Source organism: Saccostrea cucullata, unplaced genomic scaffold (assembly GCF_032062105.1).
Source record: "Saccostrea cucullata isolate Sc308-1 unplaced genomic scaffold, CSIRO_AGI_Scuc_v1 ctg2493, whole genome shotgun sequence".
NCBI classification, from domain to species: domain Eukaryota; kingdom Metazoa; phylum Mollusca; class Bivalvia; order Ostreida; family Ostreidae; genus Saccostrea; species Saccostrea cuccullata.
In genome coordinates, this window is record NW_026928825.1 from 16,904 (window position 1) to 32,064 (window position 15,161).

General features: G+C 34.2%; 1 protein-coding gene across 1 annotated transcript in view; it reads left to right on the top strand.

Moving 5' to 3' along the window:
• Positions 1-379: 379 nt before the first annotated feature.
• The window catches only part of LOC134278843 (transformation/transcription domain-associated protein-like), an 86,824-nt gene continuing 72,042 nt past the window's right edge, over positions 380-15,161 (top strand). Inside the window, exons 1-18 of the mRNA XM_062761148.1 lie at positions 380-495; positions 1,508-1,557; positions 2,347-2,457; positions 5,115-5,219; positions 6,551-6,634; positions 7,005-7,199; positions 7,621-7,787; positions 8,123-8,219; positions 8,552-8,690; positions 8,930-9,008; positions 9,289-9,493; positions 9,901-9,992; positions 10,120-10,297; positions 10,527-10,668; positions 11,530-11,671; positions 11,871-11,928; positions 12,163-12,216; positions 12,340-12,378. Of these exons, the coding sequence (XP_062617132.1) occupies positions 402-495; positions 1,508-1,557; positions 2,347-2,457; positions 5,115-5,219; positions 6,551-6,634; positions 7,005-7,199; positions 7,621-7,787; positions 8,123-8,219; positions 8,552-8,690; positions 8,930-9,008; positions 9,289-9,493; positions 9,901-9,992; positions 10,120-10,297; positions 10,527-10,668; positions 11,530-11,671; positions 11,871-11,928; positions 12,163-12,216; positions 12,340-12,378 (2,031 nt within the window). The 5' untranslated portion in view covers positions 380-401. The remainder of the gene's footprint in view (positions 496-1,507; positions 1,558-2,346; positions 2,458-5,114; positions 5,220-6,550; positions 6,635-7,004; positions 7,200-7,620; positions 7,788-8,122; positions 8,220-8,551; positions 8,691-8,929; positions 9,009-9,288; positions 9,494-9,900; positions 9,993-10,119; positions 10,298-10,526; positions 10,669-11,529; positions 11,672-11,870; positions 11,929-12,162; positions 12,217-12,339; positions 12,379-15,161) is intronic.

The window sequence follows — 15,161 nt, forward strand, 5'->3', positions numbered from 1 at the left end:
GGTTAAACAGGCTTGCTGTTGCTTAACTTGCCTGAAATAGAGGGAGACTGTACCGCATCACCAGAAAAGCTAGCTCACTAGCGAGGCAGTATAAGTTCCCTATATACTGTACGCTCCAAAAACTTAACCAAAAAAATTCCAACCCGAAATTTCGAAAACTTACGTTGATCCTTTTGTACAGTATAACCATGTTTGGAGAATATTTTGTCTTGGATGTAAAAATTTTACATTTACTAGATGCAATTAGGCTTAAGTTAGAATTATGTTTGTCTGCAGATATTAATCTTAAAACAATGCTATTGCTTGGCCTTAACATGCTGGAAAAATAATTTTGCTTAGCTGTATGAACCTGGTTATATTTCTTGAAGATTGAATTCTATTTCAGACCTTAACTGCTCAGAATGTTGCAGTCGCCGTTGAGCCCCCATGATGTCACGGGTCAACTGACGACCTTTAGGTCGTATGTTGCTCTCATCGCAGATCCGACCCCAGGGAGTAAGTATCTGAATCTGTAAACTTTTAATAGAAAAAAATCTGCTTAATGAAACATTTTATATGAACATCAATTTTGTGTAAAATATATTAATACTGGATATGAATAGAGTCCAACTCTTGATAGAAAATAGTCCAAGTAAATCATTTTACATTACAACATCGAATTTGAGTACAAGATTTTCTATTAAATATTTTGTTATCCTACAGTTAAGGTGAATATAGATTGTACATTACTCTCCAAGGTGTAGTTTTTCATTTCCCCCCTCTTATTCACATTCTATATAAAAAAAAAAGGAAGTTTCCAAAATACTTGTGATAACTAGGATTAGATAAATATATAATTTATGACAATCATGCTACATTTTCAGTATAGAGAAGATAATCAAATTCTAGGAATTGAAATTATAATAGTATTTTTTTTTTAATAATCAAAAAATTTTTTTTGTTATTAATTTTGTGGAATGATTAACAAAATTTGTTGTTGTTGATCTGACTCCCTGTTTGTTTTGGGTTGAGGCGGACATGACGGTATAATGCTGATAAGATCTGACCACAAAGAACTCGACCACACCAATCAATTTTTTTTGTTCGTCGGACCCGGGCGCTTGTATTTAGACAAAACTATACAAATAATATTAATTTCAGTTTCCCACATCATGGAAATTCTGTACTATTTTCTGTTCCATTTCCACTCTATTTTTGTATTTTGAATCTGCTTACTCTACATCAGTAAAATATAATTGTCTGCTCAAATTTTTTTGCGTTTCACCTTAAAATTTGGCCTACGAAAAAGTTATAATGTTATCATGGTTATTATTTAACTGCTTGCCCGCTCATACTTTTTTTCATCAGATATCCGATGAACAAGAAATTAAATTGGTGTGGCCCTGGTTTAAAGATTTCATAATTTTCTTGAGAATTTTAATTTACAGAGGACTTTCTTCTGTTTTTAAAATTTTTACACTCAGAAGTTTGACTACCTTAATAACATGTTTTATGGATATTATTTTAGTTGTTGAAAAGAAATTGAAGGCAGCTCAGGAACTCAGTGAGAATTTTGAGGTAAGTGTATGAACTGATATATAATGTGATATATAATGTGTTCAGCATGTTCATTAAAAATCTTTAACAACTCTTGTAAGACTAAGAAAGCACATTGACATTATATATTCTATATTGACAAGTCAACATATTTTTTTAGTTATATGAAGCTGATTAAGTTTTCTATCAAATATTTCAATTTTTATTCATTATTTATATATAGTCCTTAGGGCTGTCACGGGAACCCGAAATGACCTGAAACCGCGGAACAATTAATTCGGGTTGGGTACGGTTCTGTTTTTCCGGAATTCGGGTCGTTTCCAATTTGTATAGTAGAGTAGGTTTTACTATAAAAATGGCGTCAAAAACGAGAGATTTGTTAGTACATTGCAATTATAAGGTGATTTAAATAATTTGGTACAATTGCTTTCTAGTCAGGAAACTACTTTAAACTAGTTATAATGTTGCTATTTCTAAGATTAAATAAAAATATTCTTTTTGTTCTTTAAAATAATACAAATCATGAGCTTTTATTCCATTACCTACCCGAACCGACAAACCCGAGACCGAACCTTGAAAAATTAGAACCAACCCGACAAGAAAAATTTTGGGGCCGTGGCAGCCTTAATAGTCCTCATGATCATTCAGTGATTACTGAATGTAGACATAACACAAGTTTTATATAATTTTTTTAAAAATTAAATGATCTAACTTCTGAATGACTTGAAAATTATCCTTTGATTTCAAAATTACAAGTATAAGATAAGTTACTCTATATGTACTAATTTTTTATCTGTCCTCTCATTACAGAGTGTGGTTCTGTCCCCCCAATATTCACAGTTCCTGGGCGAGGCACTGAAGGTCTTCCTAAAGATCCTTGATGAAGGGGAACCACAGTTTATTGCTGAACAAAACATGCAGGTCAGGATACAGGCTGTTTATAAATATTTGTTCAATGATCACAGATACTGTAGACATTTTTTTTTCCATGGGGTCATAATTCCAAGGAATCTCTATTTTAGTTCAAATTGCTGGTAGAAAACAAGCTAATTCAGAGAATTTGTGTCCCCCGCTTAGGGAAAAGTAAACCATACGCAGTTCGGGGGTCGCGGGGGGGGGGGGGGGGGGGGTCGCGGGGGGGGTAGGGGTGGGGAACCCCTTCACTGAATTTGTAGAATTATTAAATGTATACTGAAGCAAATAAAATACTGTAGAAGTACTTTTTTCCGCGTGGTATTATTTTACGCTATGTACGCGGTCACAAATTTTCCACGGAAATTTGTACAAGCATACTTAAGGTTAATGTAAGGCATATAGTGACAGTTTAAGAAATCCGCGTAATTTTCTACCCGTGGATTGAACAAAAATTGTGTTTCCGCGGAATTATGACCCCGCGGAAAAAAGTACGTCTACAGTATGCCAATATGGATATACATAATGGTTTGATGGATTATTCTTTATTATGTGTGGAGGAGATTCTTTTTTATATGAAATATTTATCACACTGTAATGATGATATTATGAGTTTGTACAAGCCAGACCTCATAAATTTTTCATTTCACATGCTGAATACTATCGTTTAGAAAAAAAAGAAAAGTATTTCGAAAAAAAAAAAAATGGATCGTCCGAGATGCGATCCCGGGCCCTCTCACATGTGAAGCGAGAGACATACCACGAGACAACAGAGCCGCTGTAACATACTGGCAATTGTATACAAACATGAAGTGACATATGTGTATATATTCACATTTGATATTGTCTAAATTTTACACAGTGCATGGTGTCTAATTTAACCTTTATTAAACAGTTCTAATAGATGTAATAAGAATATAAAGTCCACCGAGAACCCGTTTTATACGTAATATTTCTCCTCATGTCCCTGTGCTAAAAATAGCAACATGAAATACGATAAATACTAATAAAACAACGGGGCGGGGCTAAGAGTGAAACGTTTACTGAATTTTGTAAACGTTTAAACGGATAGCAGTAAACGAAACGGTACCGTTTAAACGGGAGATATTCTATGTTGGATTTTTATGGCTACTTACTCATGAAACTCGAATTTAATAATCAATTCTTTCACTTTAATATAAGTATGAGTTGTTATTACAAATTTATTGTTGGTCATTGTGATTTAACCGTAAGAATTTGAGGCGCATTAAATTCATTCACTTACGACCTCATCACCCAACTGCTTGGTTTGTTTGGTTACCGGACGTAGAAAAAATAATTGTAAAGATGGATCTTTTAATCTCGAAAAAAGTAAAACAAGACCTGCTAACTGTATTGAAACTTTTCAAAGACTTGTGAAAAATGTATTATATTTATTTAATCAAAACATATCAAGTTTTATATTTCAAGTGTCGTAAAACATCGCTAGTATTAGCAATAGCAACTCGGAAATCGGAATTAATTATGTTAGCCCGTATCGGGTTTTAGATATTTTCATTCAATATGTTTCCGGTTTAGATTGTTGCTTATCAAATGGTCAAAGACGGTGTTTCTTTTGTAAGTTATATAATAAAACAATTTGTTTGTGTTAAACTTTATTTCTGATAGACATTGATAATGACCTTCGTGTAAACGTTTACTCAAACTGTAAACGTTTAGAGCATATAATCGAAACGTTGCCGTTTACACGTGTAATCGTTTCGCCCTTAGACGGGGCACTTTGAGAGGGGTGAGAGAGGTCCTAGGGAGTTTTGGTATACAATTACATTGCAAAAGCTCAAAATCTTCTTGAAATATCGCCTGGAAAGGATAGTGTTTCATACAGACAGAATGTATAAATTTACGACCTTGAACTTTGACCTTTTGACCTCAAAATCAATAGGGGTCTCATTTAGATCACAGGGAGTTGTTATGTAAAATATCATTGTAAAAGCTCAAAGGGTTCTCGAGATATCGTGTGGAAACGAAAGTGTTATAACAGACAGAATTTGCTTATTTATGACTTTGACCTTTGACCTTTTGACCTCAAAATCAATAGGGGTCTTCCTTTGACCACAGGGAGTTGTTATGTAAAATATCATTGCAAAAGCTCAAAGGGTTCTCGAGATACCGTGTGGAAACGAAAGCGTTACAGACAGACAGAAAGAGGGACGGACGGACGGACGGACAAACCCAAATTAATATCGCCCACTTTTCAAGCGGGGGACAATTATGCGGATATTTTAAGACTCTCCTTATATGCCTTATATTTGCATTAAGTTCGATTGGACAAAATTTCCGCAGAAAATTTGTGACCACGTACTGTACATTGCATAAATTAATACCACATGGAAAAAAGTTCTTATACAGTACTGTTAATCGATAAAAATTAGTGCAGATTTAGTGTCTTTGTCATGTCATACTTATGGAGCAATATTTAAAAGTGGTGAAAATAAAAAAAAATATAATGGAATGGAATTAAAGATTTTTTTTATCAAAATATCTAAAATAGGTGAAATGTAAAGAATTGCATTGTAATGAAATGTGAGAAAAAGAGGTGAATTTGTTCCAATTCTCAAAAAAAACCTTTTTGTATGGAATGCACATTGTATAGGAGAGCCATTGTATATATGTTTTGATTTTTTTAGCAACTGAGAAAGCTACTACTGGAGATTATTCATCGGATTCCGAGCAATGAGCACCTGAAGAAATACGTCCAGCAGATCCTATCACTTATGTTCAAACTCTTAAAGGTATACTTAAAAATTACTTAGTTTTTACTTCAATCCTGTTCTCAGTTGAAATTGTTAAGGTATCCTTGAAAATCACTCAGTTTTTATATTCCTCATCTTCAAAATCTTAGAGATATCCTTAAAACTCTCTTAAATTTTACATCAATCCCATTCCACTAGGGCTGGGACGATACAACATTTTCTATATCGATATGTATCACGATATTTAAGCCACGATACGATATGTATCACGATATGTTTAATTGCTTATAAAATCTGTTTTTACATTGAAATAAACAAATTATTTCTTTGCATATAAGAATAATTTATTCAAAATAGTTGTTTATATGTTGTAAAGCAATCATATTTTACTGAAGTGGTGTAAATAATTATTCATTTCACATCTATATTTATATTTATCTTATTTACTTTATATATTAAACCCCAAATGTTAAATAAACAAAGAAAAATAGAAGTAAGATTATGAGGGGCGATATTTCAATATTTCTTCATGTGTATCGATATGCGTATCGTCCTCACATGTATCACGATATATCGATATCTCGATATATCGTCCCAGCCCTACATTCCACATGGTCAAACTCTTAAGATTATCCTTAAAAATTACTTAGCTTTTACTTGTTTCTCTTGTTTTTAAAGAAATTCTAAAAAATTGTTATGGTTTTAAATTGATCCTTTTAGTATTCCCCATATTCAATCTTCTGAAGTATCCTTAAAAATCGGTTAAGTTTTAAATTGATGCTGGCCTCTGCATTAATATACATGTATTCCTAAAAGTTATTATATTTTTTCTAGGGCTGGGACGATATATCAAAATATTGATATGTCGTGATATATGTGAGGGCGATACACATATGGATACATTTGAAAAATATCGAAATATCGCACCCCAAAATCTGACTTCTGTTTTTCTTTGTTTATTTAACATTTGGGGTTTAATGTATAAAATAAATAAGTTAAATATAAATATAGATATGAAATCAATAATAATTAACACCACTTGAGTAAAATATTTTTGCTTTACGACACATAAACAACTATTATGAATGAATTATTCTCATTTGCAAAAGAAATAATTTGTTTATTTCAATGCAAAAAAAGATTTTATAAGCAATTCAACATGTCGTGATACATATCGTATCGTGGCTCAAATATTGTGATACTTATCGATATAGAAAAAAGTTGTATCGACCCAGCCCTAATTTTTTCTTTGGTCCATTGTTGAAAAGGTGCCATACATGTAGAATTAACAACTTAGGACTTAGAATGTGATGTCACACAAAAACAATTCAATTGGAATGACATTTATGTGTACAACTTATCTATTACAGATTGAGAATGAGGAGAACGTTTTGGTTTGTTTACGTATCATTATAGAGCTACATAAACAATACAGGCCACAGATGAATGAGGAGGTATGAAACATCAGCATTACAGCGATACAAAAAAAATCAACAAAATAAGCATAATTTTGACATTTTTTTTTCGAAATATGTTGTGTAGAATTTTTCACATCAAGCAATTTGCTTTTAAAAAGGTCAGCAAAGACATGTACAGTGCAGCTCTAACTTGTTTACAGACATTTATTTTTAAAAGATGATGAAATTTGTGTTCTTCAGATGAACATGATAAATGCTATGAAAGTTTATCACCTTTCTGTCACTCTAATCGAAAATATATTTTGTACTGCTATTATTAAAACTATGCTGTTGAATATGATGAAAATCATTGTTTCACATATGTGATAAATGGAACTGGAAGAATTAAATTTTTTTTTCCTTGCAGATAAAAGACTTCCTTCAGTTTGTGAAAACCATCTACAACACGATACCCAGTCATCTGGCCAAGATCTTTGAGCCTCGCAGTCAGATTAAGGTCAAGGACGTCACAGAGGTCAATGTCGACACCATACTGCAGGAGACCTTCACCACGACGACCATACTGACAGACAAGAAAAACGCGGATAACCAGAACATATCAGTATGTCGTCATTATAACCAGAACATATCATTATGTCGTCATTATAATCATGTCAAAAATTGGAGTATTCTTCTGTAAAGGATTGCAGTCTCTTGATTGCCAGTGAACTTAAAATGTGTCTTTTAAATTTGTTCAACTGCTATTAAAAAGCACCTGCTTGAGAATTTTTACTCAAAAACATCAAATTCATGTAGAATTTTTGCTTGATTAATGAATTTACTAGAGGTTGGACTTCAACAAATCTTAGAGAGTTATGATAATCCTGATCAGCTCATTATCTTATTTCAAACTTGAAATTTTTTTCTCCCCCAAAGGGTAATACATGTACCTGTTGAAAAAAATTGAAACTTTATTTTTGGATTACTTGTGTGGTATTAACATCCGTTATAGCTGGAAATAAATTTACATTTGTTGATTTCAGTACAACATTATCCCCCGTGGAGTCCTGTCCCTGAAGGTGCTGGCCGAGCTACCCATTATAGTGGTCCTCATGTACCAACTGTACAAACCCAACGTACATCAGGAAGTGGCGGAGTTCATTCCCCTGATCATGAATACCATAACACTACAACCCTCAGCCATTCACAAGTAAGAATTATCTCTCCTCTGTCTCTCTTTCTCTCTCTTTCTGTCTCTGTGACTCTCTCTGTCTCTTTCTTCCCCTCTTGAATTCATATTCTCTTTCATAGTTTGTCAGTCCCAATCTCTGGTTTATACATTGTATCATGTTATTTCAAAAAATATGAATATCAAAAGGCTAAGCATTGCAGGTTGAGAGCAATTTGTTAGAAATATGTCATTTACATTAAATATATGGTTGCTTGTAACATATATATTATGTACTGATTTTCCTGTGTAAAAAAGCTTTATCCGTAAGTTTTGCATTGAAATTAACTTGAATACAATTGTTTACTTTTTTATAGGACCAGTCCATCGTTCAACAAGGAAGTGTTTGTGGATTTCATTGCAGCTCAGATCAAAACTCTCTCATTCCTAGCTTACATCATCAGGATTTATCAGGTTTATATTTTGTACAGTTGCGATTTACTTCTCTCATGGTATCAAAAAACAGTTGACTGGATGTTTTGAAAAAATAATTCAGTTTTAAAACATACTGTAGACCAAAGGCAACTTTTTAAATTAAAAGTTAAAAGCAAAAAAAAGTGTTTAAGCTTTGTGTGATCTTAAATAAAACTTCTAGTAAAAAAAAACAAACATTTACCATCTATTTGCATCAAAGATGTCTTAGACTAAAATTTGTTCAAAATTTTGAAGAATTTACATTAATCATGTTAATTATATTCATACCATAAGATTACACACACAGTATTGTACATCTATTTCCAACATAGGAACAAGTCCAGCAGCATGCTAATCACATGGTGAACGGACTTCTGGGATTGCTGGAGTTCTGCCCACAGGAAGTGGCCCATCTCAGAAAGGAACTGCTGATAGCTGCCCGGCATATTCTGGCCACAGACCTCAGAAACAGTAATGGGGCACCTTACCAATTTTACTGAATTTTACAGGCTGTAGAGTACTACTTGTATAAATGAAAATTTGGATACCTGTATAACATGCAATGTTCTTGAGAAATCAAAATTCTGTATAATATGTACAAATGAGTCATGAAAATACACAGAGAATCATTTTTTCTATGCAACTGAAAAAAAAATTCTTTTGGCAGAACCAACTGTAACTCAGATGCATTTGATATTTTATCTCTACAGAGTTTGTACAGGTCATTGACAAATTGTTTGATGAGAAAATTTTGATTGGATCAGGATGGACAACTCATGAATCTTTACGGTGAGTTTGGACTTTCATACTTGATATTTATGTTTTTAAGCTTTTGAAGCTGCTTGTATAATTGCATACATGTAAATTATACATGTCATGAACTTATAAACCTTTCTGTTTATTTAGTAGGGAATCATAAACTTGTGCATCAATCATGTATTTTTTACAATATTGAGCCTTTTTCAGTGTTTTCTCACAGAAATGTTATTGTGGAGTTTACATAAAATTTCAGCCTAATCACTGAACATTAGAATCTGTATGTATAACCCATTACCTCTTCCTCTGACAGCCCCCTGGCCTACAGTACCCTGGCTGACCTGGTCCATCACGTGCGTCAGTCCCTGCCCCTGAAGGAGCTCTCGATGGCGGTCAACCTGTTCTCTAAGAACGTCCACGACGAGTCCCTCCCCAGCAGTATACAGACCATGTCCTGTAAACTCCTACTGAACCTGGTCGAGTGTATCAGGGCCAAGAGTGAGGCCGAAAATGGAAATGTGAGTCCATGGACTGATTTACAGATACAACATATTCATATAACATAAATTTATGTTATCAGAGCTAAGGGTAAAGACAGACAAGAAACTTTGTGATTATGTGACAGAGTTATCTGTCTGATTTTTAAATGCAACATGTTTATACAATGTAAATTCATGCTATTAGAGCTTAGAAAAGAAATTATGAAATAATTTTGCTATTTTTTGATGTTTAATTCATAGAGTTTATATTGAAAGTATAAATATATGTTGATTTAAGTTGGAGGGAAAAAATCAAAGAAGCCTGGGAACTTTTAAAGTGAACTAATAATTCTTTGCTTTTCAGTACAAATTCATTATTGTTGAAGAACAGTTAATTGTGGTTTGGGTGAGAGGGATTGCAGATGTTTGTATGTTTATCATTTCAGGGGAGAGAACTGCTGATGAGAATGCTGGAAGTTTTCGTCCTGAAGTTCAAAACCATTGCTAAGATTCAGCTACCACAAATTCTACAGAAATGGTAAAAAACAAATTTTATTCTGTTCAAAGGAAATGGTTGATAATAGATACTTGTATCTCTATTTATTTGTAAAAATGACCCAGGAATGAATGTGATGATATCCTATACCTTTATACATCCCCTGCAGCAAACAACAGCCACAAAGTCCCACACAACAGACACCCACCTTGACCGATGCCAAACAGAATGTGGAGGTCAAGGTCGAAGCTCCTAAAACTCCAGTGGAGGAGAGTAAGCCCCCCATGACTGCCTCACTACTGGCTGACACGGCAACCAAGGACACAGACAAAGCTTGGACTGAAAAGGTCAGTAGAGGTCAAGGACATCATTTGACCTAAATAATTGAACCAATCTTCAATTAGATGAAATCTGGATGTAATTTGGTTTTGATTTTTTTGTGTTAGTCACATTTGAAGATATTGTCCTATCAAGATGATATCATCATATTTGTCTTTTTTAAAAATGGAAACTTTTTTTTAATATGCAGAAATGAAAGACGTTTTAAAATTTTTACTTGACATTTTATCATCGCAGTCGCTGCAGAACCGTTTTGGGGTGACTCCTAGTCAGTACAGCGTTTATTCGGTCAGTGATTGTAGAAGTCTGGTCAAGACTCTGGTGTGTGGAGTCAAAACCATCACCTGGGGCATCGTGTCCTGTAAAGCCGTGGGCGCAGGTCAGTGTTGTTTAAAATCAAAACTGAATTGAAAATCCTACCCAGAAAAATTAACCTTAAATGATTTGAATGAATTCAATTAGGCTATCTAAATTTAATTCCTTGGTTCTCAGGCCAATTTTCTCCAAAACAGATGCGGGAGGGCGGCATTTTATTTTTCATTTTATTGGCAATAAAGTAGATGAGGGAGGTATTTTTTTTAATTTTAATTTCCGAATTTTCTTTAACATAAAGATAATTTTTTTAATCACAGATATACTTTCCATTTCTGGTCAAAATTTCTGCTTTATCCATTGCTTAACAGCGTGTAAACATCGTAGGTAATGTCCTCCAATGTATTTTCTGAAAATGACTACCGGAAGTGATATTTGAATACTAAACTACGAAACAAATGAGGTCGGAATTTTTTTTCCCGGATTGGTCTCCGCAACACCAACTTTTTATTTTATCAAAAATACAAAAAAATCGGCAATGCGGCCTCCTCAAAACGGATGCGGGCGGGCCTGAGAACCAAGATTTCAATTTTATTTGGCCTTAATTTTATTGACTTGGTAAAAAACTGAATATACAATCAAACCTTGATCAAAAAATTAGATGATATCCTAGGATTCAAGATATTTAGCATAAAATAATTAATAGAAATAAGGGGGTAGGGATTTAAAAATCAATTTTGACATAACTATGGTATTTGAAATATTTGGTGTTTGGGTGCAGAAGTTCAACTGTATTTGATGATGCTCTCTAAGTAAGGAACAAAAGAAAGAAATGTTTAGTGCATATGTATGTAAATGTAATACACTTTAATTTAAAAAAAATGCTAATCAACATTCATCATAAATGTTTTAAACTTTTGTATTTCAGAAGCTGCTACTGTCCAGAACAAGCAGTTCCTGCCTAAGGAGGCCCTGGTTTACATCCGACTGGTTAAGTTTGCTTTACAGGCACTGGATATCTACACTATCAACATCGGGGCTAATGGTCAAGCGGTCATCAGGCCAGCAGTGTAAGTGACCAAAAAAAGTTTGATCTTAAGTTTGTGTGAAAACAAAAATTACACAGATGTATATTGATCAAACACATAAATCACTAATTACATGAAGAAATAATGCATAAAAGTGTTTTAGAAAGTTACTGCTAGCTTTTCTATGACCTGGTCGTTCTCAGTAAAGATTTTAGAAATTAGGACGTTTTTTGGTTGACAGGGTTCAAACAGTAAGAACTAAAGAAGAAAAGGAAGTCCTAGAACATTTTGCTGGAGTGGTGAGTAAACTATCATAGATTGTGGCTATTGTCATCACTAAAACTAAGGCATTAGCTCAGTGTACAATAAAATACACATGTATAGCAAAGTGCTAGGAACTGACTATTTTGCTTCATTATAAGCTGATTTGTTATATCTGATAAGTTTACATATAGGGGAATGAAAACCTCTTATAAGCATGTTTTTTTACTGTATGTGTAGGATGTGAAAACGATGTTTCTATTTCTTTGTAGTTCACGATGATGCATCCATTGACTTTCAAAGAGATCTTCTCTTCAACTGTCGAGGTACTCTCATATGCATTTGCTCTTCTTAGTTTCAAAATAAAAAGTTCATGTATATTTAAAATTTAATACCAGCATTTTCTGAAAATTTATAACTGGTAACCTTAAAAAATATTTTATTTTCAGTACATGGTGAATCGGATTCATAACAATTATGCACTACAGGTAGGGGACACAACTCTTTCTTAATTTACAAATTGAATACTATTGTTGTCTGCTCTTTGATTGATTGATTGAAAAACCAAACTCTTTAGTTGTAAAACTACTTTGATAGATGTACATATATAAATACAAGCAAAAAATTTAAGTCACTTCTACAGATGTTTGATAATGTCTTGTACATGTGTTGATGGTATTGTAATATATCACTTGATTTGTAAACGTAATATTATGCGGTCGTCCAGTTCTCATTCTTGTTTAATCTATGTTCAACATGTGCCTGCCAGAAAGTTGCTCGTTTAAGATTTTATTGAAAATAATATGTCAGCTTATCTAGATACGATTTTAGTAATAGCTATTATCATCATAATTTACCTGTTGTCGCTTCATGTAATATTGTAGGAGTTATAATATCGGGGAATAGAGGGTGGATTTTACTTTTCATGTTTTGGAAGCCATCATACTCTACTCGGATCGTCATTTCCGGTTTGGTGACCTATATGTATTTACTAGTAATGCATTGTTCTATTGAAGTTATGAATATGGGATCGTATTCTACTTTTTAGTTTGAGTTGTTTTGTGATTTGAAGCTACAAGTTGTTATTTATTGTTAGCATTCACTTTATAATCAGTCAGCTTTATCGGGACTACATTTGTGTACGCTAGTGTCGGTAGTTACGATATTCCTACGCTACATTGTTCTGCATATATTGTACAGTCTAGGGATGTTTTATAAACATTGAAGGAATTTATTAATTCGTCTAGTCAAGCTTATTTTATGTGTTATATTTCCACTTGTCAATTTTACATAGTTTAACTAGTTACGATGTTGTACGGTAGTTTGTGTGGCAGAAGTAGTTCTGTGTGGGAACTTGTATGGGAACTCAGCCTCCCGTACAAGCTTTTGATTGGTTAATAGTTCGTACGGCATAATTTGATTGGATAATTTGAGTCATGTGACAGGGAATGGGAGGTTATATAAGCGAGCGTACTACGTTACGACAGATTTCAGCTAGTTGTATGGCGGCTATATTTGAAAGTTAAAAAGAAGAAAACATAAACGGTGAGATACTTATAATGTTATTTACGTATATTTAGCCTGGTTAGAAATCTCCTACCACACTGGACGACCTAAACTTGTGTTTCTGAAGAATCAGCTGTTGTTATATTGATGTTTATATACATATTGCCTGTATTGTTATGATTATGAGATGCTGCACATACAAATAAATGCTGAGTATGACTGATCAATCATCTTGAGTATCATTCAACAAAGAATCTACACAGAGTGGTGCCTGGTTGTTTAACATATTAGAACAAATTTAATTACTGGTACATCCTGACAAAAGATGGTTTATTTAGAAGATAAACTATGGCCTATATATAGATGCTGAGGATTCAGAAATACTAGCCACCCCTGGGGTAGCTTACAAACTGGTGTCAGAAGTGGGATACTAAATTATTTTAGTGTCCTGATACGAGCCCATGAGCCGTCCAGTGTGGTAGTTTAACATCAACATTACAGTCTTAGAAGATAAGATGACATAGATTTAACATTAGAATTATTACTGCTTATTTAAGACGACATAAAGAAAATCAAGATGTCAGAATCCGGTGAGTCGGTCGATCATGAAGTCGAAGTACGCGTGCCTCAATCGGTAATGTGTGACGATGGCGGTCAAGGTGACACGTATGACGAACATCAGAAGTCGAGCAATGAGGTACTTTTAGAAAGATCGTCTCCCAGAGGAAATGAAGACAATCATGGTCCACCTAGTGCCTACAGTGGTTTTTCTGGAAGACCTGCTCCTCAGATATTTTCAAGCCCTATCCAACCTGTAAATTACACGATGAAACCTGAGTCCTATGATGGTACTGTAAGCTGGGAAGAGTACATCTCACATTTCAATGACTGTGCAGAACTAAGCCTATGGACAGAGAGAGATAAGGTTCTGTTCCTTGCTGCAAGCTTAAGAGGCCAAGCCAGGACATTTTACATGAGCTTATCCTTGCTTGAAAGAAGATCCTTTGATGCACTTACCAACAAGTTTAGTCAGCGATTTGGAAATTCGAGACACCAGAACAAATGGTTAGCTAAGCTTGAATCACGCAGACGACAACAGGGCGAGAGTGCTGCTGCTCTAGGTGATGATATCCGACAAATGGTTCAGAAAGCTTACTGCAATTTAGATGAGCAAGCTCAAGAAATTTTAGCCTTAAATCACCTTTACAAGCTGATAAGTGTCGAGATGAAGTGCAGATGTATTGATAAAGATTGTCAGAGTATTTCAGAAGCCGCTGACATAATTGACAGATATGAAGCCATCCTTGGTGAAAATTACGACAAAAAGAAACAACATGCTAGAGCTGTGAAGACAATTGATGAGGAATTCAATGTTCCCCAAGCTGTGCCGGTGACCAATAAGTTAACATCCCCTGCTGCATCTAGATGCAACGCCCCTGATTCATCTACAATTATACAAGAAATCAGTAACAGATTGGACCGTTTGGAAAGAGCTAACAAGAAGCTTTCCCCTCAGCTCTGTTTCCATTGCAACTCCCCTAAACATTTCATCAAAGACTGTCCTTATTTGGACAAACCAAGACCTGGGCAGAGAAGAAATCAAGATGTACAAAGGCGACAAAACTACCAACAGGGAAATGGGAGACCATCAGCCTTGTAGGTCGACAGCTGGTGGATAAGCCAAGACCTAGTCCTGATGACTCAAGGGGGGTGGTTTTAAATAAAGAGAAAAAATTCTTAGACAATGGTTTCCATATTACTGGAA